At 34.6% G+C, this 26,292-nt stretch overlaps 2 protein-coding genes across 6 annotated transcripts; one reads left to right on the top strand and one right to left on the bottom strand.

The window, feature by feature from the left end:
* Positions 1 to 605: 605 nt before the first annotated feature.
* LOC113712809 (uncharacterized) lies at positions 606 to 5,862 on the top strand. 5 transcript variants are annotated; one of them, XM_072067524.1, is made up of 3 exons: positions 606 to 971; positions 5,187 to 5,281; positions 5,597 to 5,862. In XM_072067524.1, the coding sequence occupies exons 1-3, from the start codon at positions 696 to 698 to the stop codon at positions 5,637 to 5,639; spliced, it is 414 nt and encodes a 137-aa protein (XP_071923625.1). In that variant the 5' UTR covers positions 606 to 695; the 3' UTR covers positions 5,640 to 5,862. The 5 variants fall into 5 exon arrangements, 1 of the variants encoding a protein (XP_071923625.1); XR_011821951.1 differs by lacking the exons at positions 5,187 to 5,281; positions 5,597 to 5,862 and adding an exon at positions 4,495 to 5,032 and having other exon boundaries at positions 614 to 971; XR_011821950.1 differs by lacking the exons at positions 5,187 to 5,281; positions 5,597 to 5,862 and adding an exon at positions 4,477 to 5,032 and having other exon boundaries at positions 614 to 971.
* A 989-nt stretch (positions 5,863 to 6,851) lies between these two features.
* On the bottom strand, positions 6,852 to 8,820 carry LOC113711827 (uncharacterized). Its single transcript, XM_027235046.2, has 2 exons — positions 7,966 to 8,820; positions 6,852 to 7,862 (listed from the first exon to the last, which is right to left on the bottom strand). The coding sequence occupies exons 1-2, from the start codon at positions 8,323 to 8,325 to the stop codon at positions 7,233 to 7,235; spliced, it is 990 nt and encodes a 329-aa protein (XP_027090847.1). The 5' UTR covers positions 8,326 to 8,820; the 3' UTR covers positions 6,852 to 7,232.
* Between the last annotated feature and the right edge of the window lie 17,472 nt (positions 8,821 to 26,292).

Raw genomic sequence — 26,292 nt, 5'->3', positions numbered from 1 at the left:
TTTAATTAAATATATACGGATTTGAGTAGGATCTAAGTAGGATCTGGTATGAATTTGGATTTACATATGGATTCTAAAAAATTAGACACTATCCATACCCATGACTCTCTCATAGGGTTTGGGTCTAGGTAGGGTTTAAATTTGAGAAATTAAATCCAAACCCAACCCAAATATATTGAGTTTGGGTTGAATTTGGGTAAGATCCGACATATTGACATGCCTAATAGTGAGTATTGGATATCTTTTTTTTTTCTTTCTCCAATTTTTTTTGCTAAATAGGAGGTTTTGAATTTAGTATCTTATACTTACAATTCCTTTCATTTTACCATCCAACTCAACTCTTCATCCTTTCCTACTCCAATTTAAGGAAATATGCATTCAATATTTTTTTTATTTCCCTCTCATATCATATTTCAATAAAGAAAGAATGGAAATGTTATACTTTACCTTCCTTTATTCTCCACTAATTCCCATCTCTCTTTTTCTTGTTTTATTTAAGTGAGTCTCCAAATTTTACATCGAGTAAATTGAAGATGAAATAATTAATTACGGACCTCCTTGCCACATAGGTAATATCTTACCGGCTAAGTTGGGTTCTAGCGGACAATCACGATGACGCCCAAGTCCAACTAGTATTCTAATAACAACCTCCCCACTACTCCCTTAACTTTCCGCGTCCCTTCGCCCAACTTCATATGCTTCAGAAGGTTCCCCAGAACACATTTGCATATAGAGTCTCTACTCTCTTACGCTCCCTTGTCCATCTCGTATGGATGCTACAGCTCCCACAAGTGCTTATTCTGCTACCACTGCTTCTAACTCCGGAAATCGTCCTCAATCATCAACCCCAGTTCGCTACTTCCGTTGCTCTTGCTTCAGGCGCTGCTGTCGCTGCTTCTGCTGCTTCTACTCCTTCCCTTAATCACAAATCAATTGAGAAAACTCTGATTCTTGATCTTTCTGCCTTTAAGGTTTGTCTGGGACATGTTTTAAGATACTTGAATTTCGATATTCTTCTTGTTAATTCTATAATTTGTGATTGATCCTTGATGAATCATGAGCTAGATTATTCATGTATGTCATAAGCAGTCTCTCTATTTGGTAATTCAGTACATAATTGTTAACATGCTTGTATCTTCACTTGGATCAAGCTGTTCGTTTTATCATCTCCAACAACCCCCCCCCCCCCCCAACAAAAACAACAAAAAAATATTACTTTGGCATCATTTATTATTTAAACGTTTCTATAACATGATCTGCTTCAATTAAAATTGATAGATTGGCATAACTGGGGCCTTTGAATTTTCTTGAGGCTAATATCATTTGATTTACCATGCCAAGATGTGGGGTCGTAAGTGTAGAAGATACATAGGTAGCCTATTGCAATTAGCCTTTAAGTTTTTTTTTAATTGGAGTTTGTGAATATTTATCTAGTAATTGTACAAGCCAAGACAATCAAATTCTTGAAATCAAGTGTCTTGATGACAAGTATAGTAGGATTTATGAATGTAAGAAAGTTTGGACTTTAGCTTCTTCAACAATGTGTCTTTTGAACAGGTTCTAAAGTACCTTTCATCATTCTTAGAGCATGATTTTGGCTTAGAATGGATATATTGCTAGTTTTGTAATGCTTTCTTGTTTGCATATTATTCTGGGCCACTGATCTTCTGTCATTGACTTCATTGAAGTCTTTGGCTTGTAATTCTTGGTGGCTTAGGGAAGCTTAAGTTGTATACTCTGTTCAATTTGGTTGAATTTGGAACTATTTTCATATGAAGACTGCTATGGTTTAGTTCAATTCAATATGTTTGTCATTCAATTCTGGTAGGCACACTTAGTATTTAAGTGTATAGTATTGTGTGGTGTTTTAGGACCTTTCTTTGGTGCAAAACCATTGTACCGTTTGGATTTTATTCCTTGGTCATTAGGGCTTTTAAATTTGAACCATCATTCTATTTTATGCTGCTGAATTGCCAAGTTCCATAGGTTTCCTGGACCAAGTAGGCTTTTTATGTATGGTGATATTTTGTGATAGGGTGCATGACTTGGGTGGAGGTTTGGAGAGAAAGAAATACTACTGCATGATTAAAGTGTAGTTTTTTAGGCCCAGAACAACCTTGATTATGGGCTAATCAAGAACAAAACCTTGAAGTTCTATCGGAGAGCTCAAAGAAAGGCAATTTGATTTAATTACAACACAGCTGAACATGAGAATTTATGCAAGTTTTTCCTTCAGTAGAATCCTAATCTAATTAATGATTTTGTGCTTCTTATCCTTACTACTAAATTTATCGTAAATTCCTTGTCTCTCAATTCTTATTCTTCTAACTTATGGCTACTGGACTTGTACCTGTTGTCATATGTATTAGAATTACCTTCATCAGTTCTCCTAGGGTTGGAGATAAACTCTGTCTTAAATCTTATATTTTTATCCACTATCAGAAGGATGCCCAAACAAGCCTTCCCCATACCTTCTTCTTTTTCCACTTACATTTGTAAGCATCTAAAACTGAGTATTTTTCAGCTTCTCCAAATTGTGAAAAACTTATATCCTGGCAAACAAATTTCAGAACTAATTCTTGTTCTTCTTTGGTTGACCTTATCATAAGAGGCGTTACATATCCACTATTTCTTTTTTTAGTATGCAGTACTTTGAGGTCTGGTGAATAACAAAATGATGTTACTCAATATAAGTAGATGATTATGTTAAAATGAGCTAGGTTAGAGTATAAAATCACTGTGCTTCCCTATCATGTTTCCCATCAACAATTAAGGATCTTGACCCCCTCCCTAGACTGTTGAGACAAAGGTCAGAAGGGTGGCTTGGGTCCTTATGAATCCATGCAGTAGAAAGTCAACTCTTCAGGAAAGCAGGTAGTAACACAAGTCTTTGAAATTATTTTAGGAGGTGGCCTCTTATCTGTGCCAGGGGAAAGCCATTTATGTTTAGCTTGATAAGCAGAAAAATACAATTCTCAGTATTCACAAGATAAATTTTGTACCCAAGTGAAGAGCAAAATCTTTTATTCTGTCTGGGAAAAGCGCAATCATAGTTTAGCTTGATAAGCAGAAAAATACAATTCTCAGTATTCACAAGATAAATTTTGTACCCAAGTGAAGAGCAAAATCTTTTATTCTGTCTGGGAAAAGCGCAATCATAGTCTTTTCTGTCCCATTGTGCTGAACTCCTTTTACAAATAAGGGACAATCCAAACTTGGATGCAAGCCCCTATTTGTAAGCATAAACTCCATATGAGAAGAGGAACTTGTATTTTTTTTTTTTTTTAAATTCTTAATTGACTTCACTTCATTATGAAAGAAGACAGGAGAGGCCTCGGTAAGACAATGATAATATTCTGAAGTAGTTGTTGACCCGCACTCTTACATTGTTTCACGAGCATACTTTACATACAGACGGATTTGTACAATGAATAATACTTCTGGATCGCACATATACCAAAGATTCAAATAAAGCTATCTTCTAAAGTTGAGAGCTATGATGTATTGATTGTGTAAAAGTTATACCAAACAGAAGTTATGCTGAGTAATGACAATTTTTTAATTAACTGTAATTCAAGGTCACTTATGCATCTACTTGTCTATTTATATCATTATATGTTTATTGGGAGCAAACTTCTCTGGTCCTCTTAACAACCTCCCAACCTGGAAAATATGTGTGTGTGTGTGTGTGTGAAGCATAAAATACCTCATCTGTTCTGATGTGTCCTTACCATTGGTGTTCTTTCTCTTGCTTATTAAAATTGGTGTCCGGGCAAAGGAAATGATGGAGTAACTCTCTGTGATGCTTTGTGGTTGTTAATATTTCAAGTCTTAAGGAAGTAAACTGGCATCAGTAATTTATCTGTGACTCTGTCCTACACAATAATTATGTTTTGCTGACTTTGTCCGTCTTATATTTATGAATCATCGCTGTGGTTGTGTAATTTGGTTGTTTGCATGCAAGTTACAGGATTTGCTTCACTTTCCTGTTGTCTTTTCTGCTTAAAGAGAGGCGATGACATACAATAGATAGAGCTATACATAAGCTTGGTTGTCTCCAGACAAACATGATAGTGACAGGTTCTGGGGGCAATCTTATCTACCAAATGGTCAAATAATTTATGTATCAAAAACTAGAAAACCCAGAACAAGCCCATTTCTGGTATTCATTTTGGGATCTGCTTTTCTTGAGGCTTGCTAGACTTGTTTCTATTTTGCTATTGTTGCTTGATGAACAAAATGAAAAATTCTTCTTGTTTGTTTTTCTCTAGTAAATGTAAACCAACTTGACTTTCCCTCTTTTGGATTGTTGTTTGCTATTAGCAGCTTTGGTGCTGAAATTGCTGGGAGTTGGTTTCACTAGTTAAGCCACACTTCGGAGAGGAAGAATAATGTTCTTATTCAAAGTTCTAGTTTTTGATATACTGTATTCATGCTCATCTAATTGCTCATATAGCATTTGAATTATGTTGATAGTGGCACATTGAATTCCAGTGATGCCTTGAGGATGGTAAAATGCTGTTTTTGCACCACTTTTGCATAATCAGTACCAGAGAAGCTCACTACGCTGCAAGTATGCGAGGCGTCTCTTGACACATTGAATTCCAGTGATGCCTTGAGGATGGTAAAATGCTGATTTTGCACCACTTTTGCATAATCAGTACCAGAGAAGCTCACTACGCTGCAAGTATGCGAGGCGTCTGCATCAAGACTACATAGATGGCGTAAAAATTTATCTAAGCGGCAGGATTGGCAGTCTTATGTGTTTCTCTTCCATTAGACATCTAAAAATGTATTTAAAAAACCATATATAACATGTAATCTTGCTTTTTGTGGATCAGAGATTACTACCATTGTAAAGGTTACCTGCTTAGTTTCCTTCTATGCATCATGTATGAAGTTGTCAGGCCCCAGTTTAGGCATTTGGCCGTGATTGAAATTGTCAACATGTTAGATGCATAGGATAGCAGCTATTATTTTTCAAATTTGTCCTCCTTCAATTCACCATATAGTTGCTACAAGTTTTCTGTTACACCTACAAGTTGTAAACAAGTCTGCATATTCTCTAGAACACGATGAATACAATTACCAATGAGAATTTCCTTCTGACAGCGGAAGAACTCGTCTTACAAAAATCAAAGTTTCTGTCTATATCAGTCAGTAAACTTGCATAGCCGCTTTTGCAGGATCAGGGAGAAGTACTTTCAACAGTTCTTTTGCCACTTGCTATACTTGGAATTTACGGTTACTTGCCTTCTGATCTTGATGCGTGGTCTTTCAGGTATCTTGAGTTCAAATCTTTGTTGGTAAGAGCGCATATTGGAGATTGGGAGTATAAAATAGGCTAAATTAATCCTGCTTTAAACTGGTTATAGCAGGTATATTGTGTTTTTTGTTTAGAAAGTTAAAATTTGTCATGGTCCAAGGACTTGGTTGGTGTTTTGTTGGACCATACTAAAAATGTTGCTAGACAACTAGCACCAAGCATTCTTTGCACTTGTTCTTCGTCATTATCTTTCTCTGACTCTATTATTGTGCATTTCAACAGTAGCTTTCTTTAATTGATAAGCTTTGAATTAGGTAAATTTTTTTTTAGGGAGGCGCAGCATGAATTTGCGGCAAGGGACAAAAAAGCATGAGATCTGGTCAGAAGGCTGGAGAAAGAGACTAAAATATGATTTTATCTGTTCGCTTTTTTGGTTGTTCCCACCCAAAATGGAGGAAGAAATTGGCAGCAGACTAAATCTTCTTGGAGTGACTTTTGAGAGACATGTTTGTCAGGCTGTAAGGGGATGAATATTGAGAAGCTATCCAGATTCAAGTCCCTTTAAAGGGTATGGACCAAAGAAAAAGTTTACGTTATACTGGTCAAGATTTTATTTCTTTGTTTTATAATAAGTTCTTTATCCTCACTTACCTTAGTAAAAACCGAAAATAAAAAGGCCTAATCCCAACTATCAAATTCTTCATTTAGTGAATAAAGAAGCCCCTTAGGCAAACATTTAGTGAAAAACAAAGCAAAATCAGACAAAAGCTTCCAAGTGCAAAGACAGATACTGCTACTTTTGAGTTTTGTCAAGTAAAGCAAAAACCAGGAATCTAACATTAAGAGTGCCTTCTGCTGTCCTATAAACACTTTTCATCATTCCTGCTGGTTTACTGGAATGAGGAATCATTAGTCATTTACTGCAAGTTACTGGTCTAAGAATTTTATTGAATTGAGTTGAGTAAAAATTTAGAAAGAAATGGAACAAAAGATGCATATAATAGGGCAAAAAATTTCAACAGCCATTAAACTATTATCTGCGTCTACTTTGACTATGAACTAATTTTTCGTTTCAAATTAGCCACTTAATTAACTAATCAGCACACTTGTTACCATTTTGTCGATTATTGCTTTTAATTAACAAAATAATCAAAAATGTGTTTTAACAAAAAAAATACCTACGATGCACAAACAGATTTACCCTTACGTTTTGACATGCATTCTAATTATTTTGTAAATTAAGAAAAATAATTAATGAAATGGTCACGGATGTACTGATTAGTTAATTTAGTAGCTAATTTGTGACCAAAATATTGTTTGATGGTCAAAAAGAAATGCGAGCAATAATTTACTGCCGCTGAAATGTTTGGGCCGCATAAAATAATATTTGACTACTGATATTAACAGTTAAACGTTGCTGCCACTATTTATAGTAACAAAAGAAACTTCCATTCTTTTTAACCTCTCTTCTTTACTGTCCGTTTGAACATCGATTCTTGCATTACAGCTACCTGAGGTCAAGTCAAAGTCATACCACAAAAATGAAAGTAAATAAATAATTGAACAAGAGAAGAAACAATTCATGTGGTCAAACCCTTTCTCTTCTTTTTAGTACACAAACTTTTCGTGACCAATGGAGTCTCATACACTAATTATCTAGAGCTGTTACATTATCTTTTTCCTCCAAAATTTTCCTCTTTGGGTTCTTACCTTAGGAGTATATCTGCAGCAGTTCTCACCAAAAACCAGAATCCGGCAGAGGAGACGGGCGAGGGTTGGTTGTCTTAGGACATACAAAGAGTGAAAGTTACACCAAACAAAAACAAGAATAAAATTAAAAATTAAAAAAAAGTACAACCATCCAACTCATTTCTCCTACTTGTAACTTTTTTCTGTTTCTTTTTTTTTTTTTTTACCCTGGGGTTAAAATGTTTTCTTTTTTTAGGAATAAACTTTTCTTTTTCCCCTACCTATGGTGACTACAGAAGTCCAAAAGCTTCTTCCTTCCTTCAACAATTTCATCAAAGAAATCATCAAGTTGTCCAACAATATTCTCAGTCCCGGATCTCAGAACACCAAAACAATCCCTCAGATTCTCCACTCTTTCTGTTATCCCATGTTCTGATTCCCAGTCCACCACTCCTACCCCTTGGGAGCACCTCCTTTCCAACTCCACTCTCAGCTCTTCCATGGCTGCCTTTGATCTTCGAAATTCATACAGCAAAATCCCCGGTCGGCCATTGATCTGATTGATTTCTGCTGCAACCCTTTGATGCAATCTTGCTGTTGAGATCATCAAGGCTGATCCAAAGAACAAACATCCCCCGCCTTCATATCCTCCTCCTCTGAGGAAATCAGATTCTTGAGGCCAACAGTAGACCAGTCCATAGAGCAAGATCATCAGCAGAAGTGAACTAACATTTCTCATTGCATAAAGAACTCCTCTGAAACCATTGAATCCATTTAGCTTTGATTCAACACAGCCTTTCTCATCAAAACGTAACGAAAGTGGCTCAATTCTAGTCTCCATCAAAGCCCTGTTATCTTCCTCCAGTCCTACTGTTTCTCTTCTGCAACCACTGATTGCTCTGATTACCTGTTTCAAGAATTCAGTTATATACCTTCTCGAAACATGATGATCACAAAATTATATTCAATTAACTAATCTAAGAAGAAAGAATTCAAAACTACAATCTTACTTGACGGTTGACTTGTGGGCTGAGGAAGGGATGATTTTCAAGTGATGAATTGATGTTAAGGCCAGCAGCATAGTAATTTTCCATGCCTGATATGCCAGACTTGAGGACATGACAGACTTCCCAAAGCTTAGAGCTTTCATCCATGTACTCATCAAGCCACTTTTCACCAACAGGCAAGTGAAGCTTTTGAACAAGGAGGATCAAATGAGTGTGGGATGATCTGAGAAGGGTTAGAACTCGCTGAAGGAATTGAATAGACAAGAAGTTATTGGAGAGGAAATATCTCTCAAGATCATCAATACCTCTGGTTAGGAAGGAGTAGAATCCATTGACAGAGTTGGTGGAAGAAGGATCCATCATAGTAATTAGAAAGGGATGAGTAACCAGTTAGTGGAACAGAAAAGGAAAAGGAGTTCCAAGTCCTAATATAAGAGGAGATTTGAACTTGTACGAGAGAAGGGAGAAAAAAGTGAAAGAATGGACGGAGGAGGGAATATCTTAGAAGCTCAGATTTCTAAGGTTTTGAAAAGGATTGTTGGGAGCAATGATGGGTGTTTCCTATAGAGGGGAAAGGATGATTGGTAATCTGCCATTTTCATTGTTAAATGGGCAGAAAGGAAGGGAAAGAAGGAGAAGAAAAGGAAAGGAAATACACTACTCCTACTTACTAGCCACAAAAAGGTGGAATGAGAGAGTGAAACAAGGGGAAACTCAAGAAGTATGATCCTCATTGGAGTGCTGTGGAGCAAGCTCTCTTCCAATTTATTCCTTTTTCCCCTTTCTTGGTTTTTCCTTTATAGCCTTGGCTTTACTATCCTAGTACATGCCAGCACTTTCAAAGTTCCAAGGGGAATTGTTTTGTTTGAATGCTACAAAACTGATAGTACTATTACTACTAATCAAAGATAATATAAATATTCAGGGAAAGGAAAAAAAAGAAAGCAAGTGCTAGTGATTTTTGAGTTGTGAACTTCTTTTTTGTTTTAGCTTATTGGCAATGTCCTATGATGTTAAATTCAATTCTTGGGTTGTAAAATGTTTGACTAGATTGACTAAGATTGTGCTCTTCCAGTGTATTACTAAAACTAAAAATTCTTCTCTTTTGGTTTCAGTGCTCTTTGGTTTCTTCTTTCCTCTTTTTCTTCCTCGAGCAACTGACTTTGTTCCTTTACTTCCCATCTATTCTATTGAAGTTTGTGGATTTGTTTCTCCCAGAAATCTTCTATTCTCTTTGTTTTATGTTTTTCTTCTTTTTTGGAGGAACTTGAAATGATGGGATTCTTTGTATTTGTAGTGTATCTTTTCCTTTCCACCAAGCAAAATCAGTCTTTTTAGGCCATTCAAAATGTCTAACAATTTTCAAGGTCTTCATCTCCCAATCCTTCTCAATTTATTCTTGCTGACAATTGATCATGGTCCCTGTATACCTTATTTCCAGCAAATCACACATGTGATGAGATCGACTATATTCACTTAGCATTAGTTTAGTGGTCCTTAACATTTATCAATCGTCTTTTGGGTCCAAATCATTTATTCAGCAACAATTCTAGTATTTTAAGCTAGGAATTACTAAACTGTACTTGGTGACTAAGATTTTCATTTTGCATTAGATAGCTCCATCTGTTCCTTTTTTTTTTTAGCTCTTATAGTGATTTCTTTTTCCTTGATTTTTCACGTAGTAGTAAAGATAAATGTGCTAATGTGTCTAACTTTACATAGCTGTTCAGTGATGATAGGGACCAAGAAACTTACTAAGGATTTGGATCTATCTTTAAGGATGCGCTAATGTATCTATCTTTAATTGGGCATTGGGGTTAATGGATTTTTTTTTTTTTTTTTTTTTTTACATTTACTGCCATTGGTTTTATACTGGAGTGCTCGTGGGTTTTTGGAGAATGGGACGCTTTAAGAGTATGTTGGTCTTTTTAGATCTCATTGGAAAGTGAACATGAACTATGGTCCATTATTTAAGGGCATTGATTTGGGCGCTTTCAACTTTGCTTTGCTCGACAGACCACCCACAGCTGATTCTAGTATTAAGGATGAGATCGTCCCTTCATTCTTTTGCGTATGCACGTAGCTTCTCTTTAGACTGTATTATAGACTTTCTATAGTAATTGCCACATACTAAAATTTCTATAACAAGGTTTAGGAATTAGTTTAGTAGTTGTGCTGGAAAAGTACGTGGTCCCTCCACCTAGAATGATCATAGAAAATAAGTTGTTATAATGGGGAGAAGTAGATTGCAATAGTAATTCTACTATAGGCCATGCCCACTAAGATTTACAAGGCTAATTAAATACACATGGCACTAGCAAACAATTAAAATTTTCAAAAAATAATGGTCCATAACAAAAACCATAGCATTTAGAAAATTGTTTTGATGGACCATGGAAGTACCACATAAGTACATAATGAAAAGGGCTTACTACCAATATTTGGAGTTAATTGCATTTTGCTCCCTAATGTTATTTTTTAAGCACTTGAACCCTTTAACTTACAGTTAAAGCTAATCGTTTAGTTAAGAAACACAGATACCTTTGAATTAACAATTGCTGTTTACTCCTATGAGTTATAACTCTAGTTACAGTTGGTCCCCGCTCCCGGTAGAATTTTATACAAATTTTACCTCTTAATTCATGTTTAAGAGTATAATTTATTATTGATATTCTACTTATTTTCATGTTTCATTTTTTTCCTTTTATTTCTTTTCTATCTCTCCCTTTTCTGTTTTTGTATTTCCCTAACTTTCTCTGATTCTCTTTTGCCAAGACTAAGCAATATATTATTAATCACAAAATGTAATTATCGTAGATGTACATGTTAAATATATTATTAATCACAATATGTAATTATTAGAATACTTTGTCAATCAAGCAAATATATTTTATTATACTGTAAAGTTTAGTTTTTCTTGAATTCTCTATCTTGCTCTATTAATTGTTAGAGATTGTTTATTTGATATTTTCCACCACTAGTATTAGCTTTATTGTAGGTTATAATTAGTTTTTGCTTGCATTACATACCATATATAATTTAGAAAGTAAAAATATTTAGATACAAATATGAAAGTCATAGCTTGTGACTGATTAATGATTAACAGTGATATAACAGCTTAAAAGTGGTAAAAGGAAATTTGAAGAAATAGAAAAAGGTAAAATAAGAGAAAGAAGAAATAAAAAGCGAAAAAGGAGAGGAATAAAGAAGAAAAAATAATTAAAATAGCAAGGCTAAACCACGTCTTAAATCTTTTTTTCTGTTTTTTTTTGGGGGGGGGGGGGGTGAGGAAGTGCAACTAACGTCATATTCATGGCATTATACTGCAACATAACATTTTCTTATGACTGGAAATGAGAGCAACTTCGAAAATTTGGACATCATTTAATGGACAAACATGATTTTGGCCGAAAAAGAGAGCAAAGTTCTTAAACAATACTATTAGGAAGCAATGTACAACTGATATCAAACATTAAGGGGGACTTACTGCATTAAAACCTAGTGATATTTGTTCAAGCAAATATGATCCACATATACTTTCTAGTCAATCGGACTTGAAACCGCGGTCACTACGCAAACTCTGATGGAAGCTATTTGGGTTCCTAGACCTTTTAATTCTCCTCTTCAAATGCTAGTAATGGTTCTTGATCATCTCACAGGTTATGTGATCCTCCATCCTTTGTAATTACTGCCCATAATGTGGATCTCCATTTGGAATAATAAAATTTTGCATTTGTATTATCCAAAAAAAAAAAACTCTAATGGGCCATGTCAATGAACATTTGTCTATTTATGCTTGTACTACTTGAATTATAGGCTACTACATTTCACAAATTGCCGAAAATACAAACCCAATGGCTCAAACACAAACCAAATTATTAGATGCTCGAGCGAGTTTGGTTTAATTGGATTTATCTAAAATTAATTGATGATTTATTAAGCCAAATATGGAAAACATTTACTGTTTGTTAAAGTTTTGAACTGCATCTAAACTCAACTAGATAAATATAAAGTTGAAAACATACATCTAAAGAATTCACATTACTTCAGTCTTACTCAAATTTGATTCAATAAAAACTCAAATTAGGTTGGCTCAAAAAGTAAAAAAGCTAAAGCTTGTTGATGCACGATCTACGTAGATATTTGGTCAAAACAAAATTTCCTCTTCATTTTGACAAAAGATTGTGTTAGAATTCTGATTCTAAACGATCTGATGCTTTCACTGAAAGATATTTTTTGATAAAAAGAGAATTTTCATTATTAAGATTTTTGGAAATTGTCTAATAGCAATTGATTGACAAAAGTAGAGGGAGAATTCCAGAGGGATTCAACAGAATCAGAAAATTTGCAATAGAGAGCCAATTCATGAGCCATTTTGTTTACATCCCTAGGAAACCAATTTATATCAATAGATCTACTATCTATGAAACATATACGAAAATCATCAATCATAGGCCCAATAACAGAAATGGCACCCTCTATATAGCGCACAAGTTGTATGATTTCCAACGCATTACTCTTCAATAGTTAAATGGGGGATCAATAAGTTCTTTACTATGAATACAGCTTCCCTAGCAGCAGTTGCCTCAGCCACCTCCGGAGTGACAGCACGACAGAATTGCTTGGAAAGGCAAGCAATGAAATTGCCACTATGATCCCTGATAACAACTCCTATGCCATAAATGTCTTTAGCCTTGGAAACAGCGGCATCAATTTTTATCTTAAAATTATTTGTTGCTGGAGAAGACCACCGAGCTGTTTTACCAAAAGACTTACTTCATTAATGACCAAACGAGATTAAATTCCAATTATTCTGTCCAAGATTTGGGTTTGCATTCATTCTTCATCAGAAAAGAAATTGAGTTACTTTGAGAACTCTACAGAAATTTAGTTTCCAAGAAATTGGGTATGCATTCATTCATTTAGTTTCCAAAAGAGAAACAACTTTTGGTTCAACTACAGCCTACCGCATGAAAATGTTATTAAGAATTTTTTTTTTTTACAACGGATCTTCTGTCCCACACCCCGTGCCACTTTCTGTCCCATATTTTATTATATTGCTATTTTTCCTTCATAAATATCATGCCCCCATTTGGAAGGTGAGTTTTTGGAGTGTTTGTATAAAACTTTGCTGTAGATCACTGTAGAACTTGTAGAAAAACTTTTGCGAGATGAAAAAACTTTTTTCCCTTTTCCTTTTCTTTCTTTCTTTTTCTTTTTTCTTTTTTTTTCTTTCTTTCTTTTTTCTTTTCCTTCCTCCCTTCCCGCTTCTTCTCCCTTCCCCTTCCCCCTTCCCTGTTCCCTCTCCCGAAACTGCCAATGAAGCAGCAACTTTCTTTCTTTCTTTTTTTTGCTTTTTTTCTCTCCCCCTCCCCTGCCCGCCACCCCTCCCTCTCCCTCCCCCGCCACCCCTCTTCTCCCTCCCCTCTCCACCGCCACCCCCCTCTGCCCGCCACCCCTTTCCTCCCCTCTGCCCGCCACCCCTCCCTCTCCCTCCCCCCCCACCCCTCCCTCTCCTTCCCCCGCCACCCCTCTCCTCCCCTCTCCCCATCCCCTTTCCCTCGCCCGTCTCTGCAAAAGAAGACCGGCACCTGAGTTTTGCAGCAACAGAAACAATTTTTTTTTTCCAATTTTCCCTCTACCTCTCCTCCCCTCTTCTCTCCTTCTCTTGCCTGCAGATGAAGAGGTGGTGGCCGGCGACGGAGGTGGTGGTGGGTTGGGGTGGAGGAGGAAGAAGAAGAAAAGGGGAAGGGAATTTTTTTTTTTTTTTTTGTGTTTTGGATATTTTAAAGTTTGTAGGTTAAAAATTTTGATAAATTTTTGGGGTTCCTGTAGCAAAAGTTGTTAAAAAACTAGTATCATACAAACTTGCCTAAAAACCAAGGTTCCAAACAGGGCCCATGTTTTAATTCTTTTTTGTTTACTTAAGATCCAATAACTATTAATTGAGTAATTCACAAAATTTAACAAACTCAAAAAATCAAAATGCATAAAAAATGAGATTTTTTATGAATTTTCTGCTGTATTTTTTAATTTTCTATTATATATCGCTTTTTTGAATCTGTTGTATTTATTTTTTACTTAATTAATAGTTATTGAATCTTAAGGAAACAAAAAAGAATTAAAACATGATGTTTATGTAGGAAAAATAGCAATATAATAAAAAGTGGGACAGAGAGTGGCACAGGGTATGTGACAGAAGATCCGTTGCAATTTTTTTTTGTCTTTTCAAAGGCATGATGTACACGTATAACAAATAAACCAAAGCTGGAATGGTTGTCATGAGTGCCCTCAAATAATCTCTTTTTCAATTAACAACTTTAATACTTTCCAACATGAAAAGGAACAGTAACAAAATAAAGAAATACCAAATACAAATTTTATTAGCTTTCAACTTTCTTAAAAAATAATTTTCAAGCAGCGAATGTGTGGGATTTAAGAAGTGAAGAGGAGGAAAAAAGATTTAACTTTTAGCTTGTCTAAATGTTATAAGCGTGCGCGCGCACACACACATATGTTAACCCCTTATCACCATGGAGAAAAAATAGGGCTCTTTGGGCGAGTTGAAATAGGTAAAATGGTACTCATTATGGAATTGATTAACACTATTGCCAAAGTTTGTGGCGATTTATCCGTATTTGGTAGAGTGAGTGAGTGTACTCATGAAAGAAATGATCTTTGCATGGAAATTAAAGAATTTGGAGTGATTACTAAAGAAAATAACGCAGAATCAAAAGGGCCTCTAGCTTACGGTCAAATGAATGAACCGCCAGGATCTTGTACTAGAGTTGGTTTGGTTGCCCTAACTATGGCAGAATATGTATATGTATGAATATGTATATGTATATGAGTGTGTGTATATATATGTATGTGTGTGTCTATATATATATATATAACATCCTTGTTACTATATAAGAAGCACTTGTCTAAACGTGAAAACTTCTCTAAAAATTTAAAAAATGAGATCACAGTGTTCGTTTGCACTTGCTCTAGGAAATTTCTCTAACCAAAACAGCAGTCACTTCCTCCAATCAGAGTCGTGCAACTAAAATTGCGGATTGTTTGCAAATCATGCGTGCAAAATTGTCTGTTTATGATGGAGAATGGACCAAGCAGCCACCCTCTAGCTAACGTTGAAATTATTTTCTGTCTTTGTTTTGTCATAGCTTTATCTCTACGTTTCGTACAAAATGTAGCAAGGCTCAAAGGAACCAAGCTGTTTCGATTCTTTGACTTTGGATTTTCTTTTGTTTCAAGGGTTACATAAATTAACTCGTAACATCTTATGTTAAGCACAATAAGAATCATTGAAGACATATTGAAGAGAAAGATGGTGAACACAAGGACATATGATTATGTGACTAAGAGTGTAAATAGATAAGATAGAGAAAGAGGCATCGTCCTTTGTTCTCTTTGTTTCGCTCTCCTCCTCTTATCTGATCAATCCAACAACCCTAGTGTTTTATAAAAGACGTTTGGCATCGGTATGATTGATTCTTTTCCCATTGTTCCCCCTTTCTTATAATGAGTTGTTAGCGACTTTAGATGAGTTTTAGTGTTCAAAAATGAGAATTTTGGTCTTAGTAATAAAAACAACTAAACTTGACATCCCCAAAGGACTCTTCCTTGGGTTGAATTATTTAAGTATCCATGTTGAGAATTGTAAGCTAGGGCATGTTTTCGTTTCACTACTTCAGCTGATTGTAAATTGTGATTCTGGATAACTATATATTTTTTAATGTTCTCGTCTCCTTTTACATCCAGATTTTAAATTTTTGATAGTCAAAAAACAAAAATGTTAGAATCCAAAATCATCAAAGAATAAATTTAGCTAATTTTGATTATTTACAAGCCTAAATTATGTTATGATTTCTAGATGTTTATGAATTTTTATCCCACCACTTTGTAGTTTCTCACACATATAAATCCTGTTATTTTCAACAAAAAAAAAGGTGTGACTGTGCTTATATAGCTAGAGGAAGATCCAAAATCTTTAATTGGGAAGGTCATGTATGAAGAACGCAAAAAATTTTTAGCCAATAAGGAACCTGATTCGGGTTGAAGATCCAATTTAGGTGACAAACTTTTTTGGTAGTAGGAATCTTCGTAGTCTACAACTACTGGTTTTTCAAAATGACTATCTATATGTTTTATATGGTTATAGTGGCAGGACTGGCTTTCTTAAAAAAGGAGAATGTTGAAGGATATCAAATTAAATTTGTTTGCCACGGCAGTTTGATGCTTATACTGGAGGACTACACAGGCATAAAATGCTGGATACTACCAAAAGGCTTGATTCTCTGGAACTTTTGAGATTGCTTTTGCTTGGATGGTGCGGGGGGTGGAGCTTGGCTATGAATTTTCAATGAACTTATTCTTTTTTTCTTTTTTTTTTTGGTAAGATCTTATTCTTTACATTCGAGAAGTGTGAGGTGGATCCAAGCGTTTTGAGATGACAAAAATTAGATAGGTTTGGTGGACTTGGTTTAGAGAGGATCTTTGTCCACGAGATTGTACTACATGAATGAATTGATTAGGGAACTCTCAAATTTTAACTCCATCAAATCTTGTGTTAAGCTTACCATGAGTGTACGAAACAAACACCTATAGTGATACTAAGCCAAGGTCACACTGTGTTGAGGGTAGGCAATTTCCCACACCCTCCCCAAAAATCTAACTTTGAAAAACTGTGAATGTCACTAGAAAAAGTTCTGTATTTTATTATTTTCCTCATATTTGTACCGATGTTTTAAAATTTGAGGGTATTGGGCAGCACATTTTATGTCCACTCAAGCGGGGCTAAAGCCCCGAAGCATGAAGCGTATGCCCCACAAACTTTGATTTTTAAAATAATTAAAATATTAATAAGAAAAATTACAAAATACTGTTTTTGTTAACAAGTAAAATCATAACATAACGATTATAATCTAATGCATAATTTAGTCATCTAGAGTCATGTTAGTAGAAAATAATTATACCTTGGTATCAATGAATAAAATTCCCTTGAGCTTTATTATTGCTCCTTAAATTTTTTTTTTCAAATTTAATCCACCTTTTTTAAAAATAAAAAACTTACCACTATCCCTTTTATAATGAAAAAAAATCACCATAGGAATAAAGACAATTTGGTAAATAGTTGACTTACCATCATATGAGTGCACTTTGTGTTATTGGCATCTTTTATTGAGATGCACTTGTTAGAATGGTTGTCCTTCCTAATCAGCGGTCTTAACTACGCCATTGGCCGTTGCTATGTAGTCCAATGCCATGACCTTAACAATATGAATTGCATATTTAAGTTTGCACCACAAATATGTTCGACCTCGACTAGATTGGAAGATTTTGCAAGAGGGTCCATTTGGATTGCTATTTTTAGAATTTTCATAGAATAATGTACTGTACTGATTTGATATATGCAAAGTAAAAAGGTAATAAAAAAATGTATTCATGAAAAACGTAAAATTATTTTTTGCGAAAAACGACAATAAAATTTTTTTGAGAAATGTGCGCTATTAGATGATTTTGATTACAATTCTAAATTTGGTTTGGAATAATTAGAAGGTAATTTCCAAGAGGGTTGATGTTGGAGTGATTTATGAACATTTTGATGAAGTTGAATTTTTTTTTTCATTTGCATTCTTTAGTTGGGTAATTAAGAATGAAGAATTTGAGATTGTGAAAGCGGAAATTATGAATTTGGTAAAGGAAAAAGAAGAAATTGTTGGAAAAAAATTTATTTGTCTCGGTATTTTTTTAGTGTGATAAAAAGTTTATTTTAATTAATGTACATTCAGTAGATTAAGAATATGTTGACTCGAAGATTTAGAATTCCCAAATTAACAAAATTTTTGATTGGCTTAAAAAATGGATTTTACTGGAATAGGACGGTCCTTTGAAGATGTGGCAGTTGGAATTTTGAATTGTTTGATGAAAAAAATGATTGCTGCCAAGACAAGTAAACACTAGTTTACGACTATTGAGAAGATTGTGGATGTGTGAACGGGTAAATATAAATGAGTTCTTTGATCAAATGGAGTTAGCAGCCATATTGTTTTCAAGGTATAGTGAAAATGAAAGTGAAATACAAGGATTGAACATTTTCTCTGTAAGAGCACAATTTTCAATGGCATTTATTGCTGATGATGGGATTGGAGATGATATGTTGAAGAGGCTGGTTCAAGGCGACTATATTTGTATGGTAAACCGAACCTAGGAGATTCTTATTTAATATATCTAATTTTTTTAAAGTAGAGTCAAGTTTTTAACAGTTTTCTTATTTAGTAATTAGTGCTTTATTCGATAATTTTTTTGTGAGTAGTTTCTTATTTCACAAGTCCTGTAATTAATAAATAGGGTATTAGGTATATTATTTTTCTTAAAAGAGTTTACAGCATTATTTGGTCTCATGTTGTGAGACTTTTCCTCCTCATTTGAGACATTAATAATTGTAGTGTGAGTTAATTTATTCCTTCAAATTATAATCATGTGCATTATTATCCTCAGAACTCTTTTAACATTCGTACATCCTTTCCTGCCCCTTTCCCTTGCAGGCGTGATCCTCAGATTACTTTTTATCAATTACCTTGGTTACCGATCAGTCCTAGTAAGCTTGGTAAAATCTGTTTTTTACACCAAGAAACGACCAAAGCATTTGCTTCCCATTTGATCCAACTTGCACATCTTTTATGTGAAAGTCAATCATGTAGTCACATTGCTGCTTTCCCCTGTACAGATAAATTTGACTGCTAATATTTGTTCAACATGATAAGGAAAGCCACATCTTCAAGACAACCCAACCACTTGAAATGAGATTTAAATACTTCTTTTCCTGTGCTCAAACAGAAGCATCATGATATTTTATGGCCATTTTCTTATTGAATTAATTTCATCAATCAATAAGTTTTTGGAGAAGGGTTTTCTTTTTCATGTGACATGATTAATTTGTTGTTCTCTACATCCTAATCACTAATCTTAGAGGAATGTCCACACACGTGTGCTCTAGTCCTTCTGGCCACCTAGTGAGGCCAGCTAGTCATTAATCTAATCAGACAAAGGTTGGTAGTTAAAGATATGGGTAGTGCGACCCTGTATAAAAATTGAGTGATTGGGAATGTTTGAAGATGCCAAATATAATTTCAAATCAGCTACGAGTCTTTTGTTACACGCTAATATGTAATACTCTCGTACATTAATACGTGCTCTTTTTAAGAATTAAATTTAATTAAGAGTATTATTATAATAGTTCAAGAAATACAAGTTTCAATCTTATTATTAGAGTGTGTAACGTAAAAATTACGTTCGATTGTCCTTCAAGCCCAGTGTCATGCTAGCCATGAAGGGCTATCAAATACTATTTGCCTAAGTCACTTATATGCTATGGCCCAAAAGAAGTTTCATTCTCAGTTGCAAATATGAAAGCAATTCTTGGTCCACATAATTGAATACTGAGGAAACAATTATGGCCTGTTATTTTCAATTGTCATTCCAACTCAAGCACAGGATGGAAAAGAACTTTGAAAAGAACTTCAAAACATGAGGATGATATTACATTAACTGACGTGATATCGCGGTGAATGCTTTTCACTTGCACACTAAAGAATGGTAATTGATAACTCACCCCATCTGTGTTCACCATACATCTTATTGCAGATAAAATTTTCATTTTTGGCACGGTCACCATTTTGTATCTCATGTCAGTTTTGTCATGAGAAGATATGAAATGTAAAATTCAAATTTTAAATGAGTTCTATTAATATTAACATGCAATGTTATTAAATTGAAGGTATAATCACGCAAAAAATATGTGGGACAGGATAGATGAATAATACAACTCATAGTAACAACTTTATTAATGCCTAAATCCCAAATAAAAGAAGAAAGTTACGCAACAATAAAGATTCAAATTCTCTTAAACTCTCTTAAAACAAATACCTACAATAGTTGAGGGAAAAAAAAAGCAACACAAGTGTTACCAGATTAAGCACCAATTCCTAAATAAGTAAACTATCATAATTTGATTCCAGTGAAACTACTAAATAATTCAATGAAAACTTCTGAAATAATTTTGTCAACAATGCACTGAGTTTATCCACCTCCTCTACCTCTAAGTACCAAGAATTCTATAATATTCAAGTTGAAATTCCTAATTAATGTCCTGTAAATTTAAAACATGGGGTAGGGCTTGAACAATTGCAATGCAAATGTTTTAAAATGGTGTACAATGTTTGTAAAGAAGTTTTAAACTATAACAAAAATCTTGTACAATCTTATACTCTTTTCGTCTCATAAAAATAGACCTACTTTTTATTTCGCACAGTTTAAAAAGCGTTAATTGTTATACTTAAATTAATTATATTTTACTAACTGCTGTCCTCATATACCCCACATTAGTCATTCATACTAGATGACTCATTCAAAATAGATTATATATATTGCTAAAATGTTCTTGAAACTTATTACTCTTTAGTTTTCAATACTAGATTCAAATTTCAACCTAATCAACATTATATTTGACTCCGTAGATATAGTTTTTAGTGTTTATTTATTCCTCCAAGTAGAATAATTAACTCATGGAGTGCTATATAACAATCTACATTAAATGTGAACATTTAATAAACTAACAAGATAACTACTCTCTTAGAAAAGGAAATACATTAGGTCTGTAATTTGATTTATAGGATGGAGGGAGTATCAATCATAATGAACACTAAGTGCATATTTTAGCACAACATTCTAGATCCACCAACCAGTCGCCAATCAAGTTGAGTTTTTCTGGAACTCTCCTCTGAACTTTGTTAAGCAAATAATGTTGAATGATTTTTAGCAATTTCATTAATAAAAAAAAAAAAAAAACACTGAGTGCAGGGGGGGTCCTTGCTCATGAGTTAGCGGTTGAAGGTTGGTGTAATGTTTCTTCTACCCCTTATCATTAATAAATTGTATATTTGTGTTTAAAAAAAAAAGGTGCACGAGGGTACAAAATTTTGGCATGAAATCTAGACGGCCAATCCGCACCATTTTCTTGGTTGTTTTGTTGGTCAAATCTGACCTTCTAACTCCCATTTTTATGAAGCGTGATACCTGGGAAAAAGATTGGTTACGTATAATGTACACAATTGGCACCCAAATATCGCAGCATTAAGCAATCAAATAGGACCTCATAAATCACCAATATGGTACAAATTAAAACTTTAGCATGCATAACAGTTGGTCAAAGTTTTTCAACTTGATGATAAAAAAGTCCCAAGTCAATGACCACGATAAGAAAATTTGTAAATATTCTATGGAATAGTCAATCGAGTCATTTATATCATCAAACTAAAGAGTGTGTTTAGATCATTAGGCATAATTTTTTGATAAAATACTATATCAATTTTTTGATATAATGTATATGAAATTAAAAAAATTTTAAAAACACATTTATGATACAATCAAATAAATTTGTACAAAGAATAAACTATCCGAACAGACTTAAAAGTTTTTCTTTTTGAGTTCACCTACAAAAAGCAATTTAAAATCATAATATGTCTAAATCATTGATACAAATATGAAAATTCCTAAAATTAAGAAAATGTGCCATCATTTAGTTTGCTTATCCCTAAAATCAACACATTTCCACTCTAGTGTCTGAGTAGATATTTTTATTTTCTCTCGAATCATAGTAATAATATTTGATTAGATCATAGAATTATTTTCTCTTGTTTTTCTTGAAAGTTTTTTAATAGACATTTCTATACACGTCTTTTTTTTTTGTGAGGTCTACAACCATTATATGGCATAAGAGTTATTTTTCGTGTGAAAGTTAATATTATACTACTTAGCTCGAGGAGGATATTCGTATGTGGTTTAGGGTCAGATTTTTTTTTCCCCATTACTGTTTTCCCTCAAAAGACTTGGACTTAGAGGTACGAGCCAGCAAGTTGATAGTGACTCGGCCATCTCGTTCTGCAGAACTAGTCAACCATCACTGCCCATGACTGTTTTTGAGTGCCAGATTGTATTCACTTTAGTATTGTGGCTGAGTTGAGGCCGGCCTATTAATTTACAAAGCCCAAACTTTTTGTGGCCCATAATCTTTTGTAGCCTGAAAATACTAAAAAGAACAAAGCTTGGACTTGCAGGCACGAGCCAGCAAGCTGGTAACGACAGGGCCTTTTGATTCTAAGATCTATTGCACTATCGCTGCCTATGACTGCTTTGACCACTGAAATTTCTATTCACTTTCATATTGCGGCTGGGTTGGTTGGGCTGAGCTGAGGCCCGCCTGCTAATTCACAAAGCCGAAAATTTTCGACGGCTTAGAAAGACATGGGTGAATAAACAGAAGGTCAGTTTAGAAAAACAACCAAAGAATGGGAAACACAACTTATGAATCTAGTTTTAACGAGTAGCCAAAATAATGGTTGTTATATGGAGGGGTCTAAATAGCCCTTCTCGCTTTATTTTTCTATATAATTCAGTTGGTTTCTTCCTTTTTGTATTGACAAGAAATAGTGGTTCTTACATGTTTGACTCAATACTTTTCCTCCCCTCTTGCTATCAAATTTAATTCCATTTTCATCGTTGAGTTGCATACAAATCTCACAATTTCATTCGCATAATCTAGCCATACTTTAAAGATTGTAGGTTTGTTCTCAATTGTCTAAAATGAGTTGTAAGAAACTTATTTGATACTAAAAAGAAATTTTATTTTGAAAAATATGTTGAAAACTGAAATCATTCATGGTGTGAAATGCTAAAGGTACCATTTCAAAAATGACGTTGAGGTAAAGACAAGTTATTACATGAAATTTATACTCTTTGGTTGCTACCTCTCTTGAGGTTTGGCTATATTACCAAACGAACCCTATGATTTGGCCAAATAATAAATACTCTCTTGACAGTAACTTATGTTAATTTACTATAACCAACTTGCCTTAGATGAGTTGGCTATTAGGTGAAGTTTAAAGTGTAGGCCTGACCATAGGTTAGAAATTCAAATTTCTACACTTACAGTAAACTTCAAAGGGTGTGTAGTAGTGCATCCTCTTGGTCTAGAAGTAAGAACCACTTCCTCTACCCCCTTGGACCATTTGGATCCTCTTTTAGATAGGTTAGAGTCAAAGTAGGAGTAGAATTAGTATAGAAGTTGTCAATTGACAAAAACAAAAAGAAAAAGAAAAGATGAATTGCCGCTTGGAATATTCTCCAAGTTCAGGAAAATGAAGAGAAAACATAAAAATAGTGTTTGTTTTCTAGGAAAAGGGAAGCAAAGTGAAGGAAAAAAACTTTCTTACAAGTTTTGAATGTTTGTTTGTTAGGAAATTTATGGGATCCACCACACAAAATTTTCCCATAACCGCTTATTTTCCTGCAAAATTTTTCCTACTGAAATTGATAAGAAAGTGAGTTACAGGAAAGTTTCAACTAGTTAATTTTTCTTTTTTACAATTTCTTCATTTCTAAACTATTTCCTCCATTCTAAGCTTCTACATAAATTAGAATATCTTAAAATTTACAATTCAAACAATTGGTTTTTAGTTAGACATTTTATTCTTATTTTAACGATTAATGAATTAGTAATTTATTCAATTTATATGACATTAATGTTTTCTTTTACATTTTATGCTCCTTTTTTATGTCTATAAATTTTTTAAATAACTTATACACACATATAAACTTATCGTTAAAGAATGTGATTAATTTTCAAGTAAACAACTCTCCCAATATGCAAATTATTATAATTATTACATGTTTTTACATATATTAAATACTAAAACTGAAGGAATTCAATATGGAATATTTTTTTTTCTAGTAAGGAACATAGTAGCCAATTTTTCCATGACTATCTGACTAAACAAACACAAGAATTTGTATTTTCTTGTTAATCAAACACATATCTTGTCCTATCCCATTTGGATTGCTATTTTTAGAAGTTTTTGTAGAAAAATATAATGTAGTGATTTGATATATGTAAGGTAAAAAGATAATTGAAAAATATGTTCACCGAAAATGCAAAATTTTTTTTGCACAAAATCACAATCCAATCCTCTTCATTTACCTCACTTCATTTTTTTGGACGCACTTTTGTATACAACTTTCTTGTCAAACAAATAGAGCTGGAATATGATTTGGACTCTCTCCTTAGTGGGAGCTTCTCTCTCTACATGTGAGTTTTCTTTCCTCGGTAAGGGAGCTTCTAACTCTTTCAACTTTTCAAACTTTCCTACTTTTCCAGACATTTCAAACTTCAAAACTTCAAAATCCAAAATTTCAAAATCCCAAACTCAAAAACTCAAACCCTCATACAACTGAAGCAACAAACTCTAAGGAATTAATGCAGGGAATTATGTTGGTAGTTAGGAGCAACTGATAAGTAACCTGTGATGACCCCATCTCCCCCTAGGGCGTACCCTAGGGTTTAGCGAGTCACCTGCCCAACTCTTGCCAGAACTCACTCACGTTTAACTCGAGAAAAGAACTTACAACCATAGAAAAGAAATAAAACAACAATTCCAAGCTTAACATATACATTGATGCTCAAATCCAGCTACAAGGCTTATACACGCCCAAATATATCAACGTGTTTACAATCTAGGTGCAATCAACCCTAGTGGGGCACTAGCGCGAGTACAATTGCAAAATCCAAAAAAACTAGACTACGCTAGCCTGTACAAGTCTCACGCCTCGTATCCCCTGTAAGGAAAGTAAAACTAAAAGAATGAGCTAAAAGCCCAGTAAGGTTCCCAAACAAGTAATCAAGCAATTTAAACAAGGACGTTATTCATTAAAGAACAATTAATTGAGAAAACATTCACCAGATAAAGCAATAAAAACACACTCATTAAAAGGATACATGCTCACGTGGAGCCATTCATTCATTCACTCGCCAACCAATTTCCTTATTCCTCCAATTATTAGAAAAACATTTGCAAGTGAAAACTCCTCCAGTGTTCTTGACATTCATTTATTGATTTCATTTCCCACCACTAGCCAATTCACTGGCCAGTTCTCCACCAACCTTCGTGGTCATACTTGAGTATACCAAAACACTGTCCCAGGGTCACCAGCCGCTCGATCGAGTCCGCTTCTAGCTCGAGTTGACTGGCAACGAAGGTGTTTATCTCAATTCATATCTTTTGATGATTACAAAACAAATGGATGGTACTAATACTCTTTGAAGAGACCCTTTTCAGAAATGACACTAAACAGGTCTGTGGTCTTAAAGTAAAAGTAGATCAAAAAGGATGAAAAGTGCTGAGCAAGTTGTCGGACGCACAAAAGGAGAGTATCGGACGTCCGACATCCTTTGAGTATCTTCGGACGAGTGAAGAACTCAGACTCGGACGTCCGAAGAAGACAAGCCAGGGCTTCTACAATTACTGATCACGATCGGACGCTCAACACCTGAGTATCGGACGTCCGACAAGCGTTGCTGCACTTCGGACGCAACACTCTGGACGCATCGGCCGTCCGAAGGAATTGAAGAGGAAATTCCAAGTGTGCATCTTACCCTCGGACGCATGGTGATAAAGGATCGGACGTCCTAAGAGATTCAAGAAAACTTCCAGAACTCACTGATCTCGTTCGGACGCATAAAAACTGAATATCGGACGTCCGACAGCACCAACGGCTAGTTGACTCTTCAGTTGTCTTCTACCCGTTGACAGCATTAATTGAAGAATTTTCTGGTCTTCTATAAATAGAACAAAGTCAACCACCTCAAAACAACTTTGCACATCAAGTCTACATCAGATTGTGAGTGATTCAAGTGTTAGAATACTCCAAAGGAACATTTGTATTCTTAGCTTGTGCAATTTTCTTGTAGTTTTTCAAGTGTGACACAGCTTCTTCAATAGTGTAGCATTGTGAGGGTTTTTCGATTGTTTGTAAAACTTCCTTGCTTGACCAAGTGTGGTTTGGGGCAAGAAGGAAGTGATCATTCCCTTGTACACAGGATATTAGTTGCAAGATTGTTCAACTTGAAGTAACCTGGTATATAAAAGTGCTGTTCAAACTCCAGTAGAGTTTGAAGCCTGGTTTGTTTCACTATTTTCGTTTACAGCTTTTCTATATAAACTGTTCTCCTCTTCATCTTACGAATACCTGTGCTTTCTTGTAATCTGATCCATTGGGTGGTCTTTGTGAAAAGAAAGGTAGGCTTTGAAGAAAAGTGACCTATATCTTAGCTGGTTTTTTGATAACCTAATTCACCCCCTCTTAAGTTGTCTTCGATCCTTACAATTGGTATCAGAGCTAGGTCTCCTAGAGATTAAGCTCAATCGGCTTGGGAGTAGATATGACAACCAACAATGCCATGTTCTTTGAGGAACAATCTGTTACTAGACCTCC

Source organism: Coffea arabica, chromosome 10e (assembly GCF_036785885.1).
Source record: "Coffea arabica cultivar ET-39 chromosome 10e, Coffea Arabica ET-39 HiFi, whole genome shotgun sequence".
NCBI lineage: Eukaryota > Viridiplantae > Streptophyta > Magnoliopsida > Gentianales > Rubiaceae > Coffea > Coffea arabica.
This window is presented reverse-complemented; position numbering and strand designations above follow the sequence as displayed.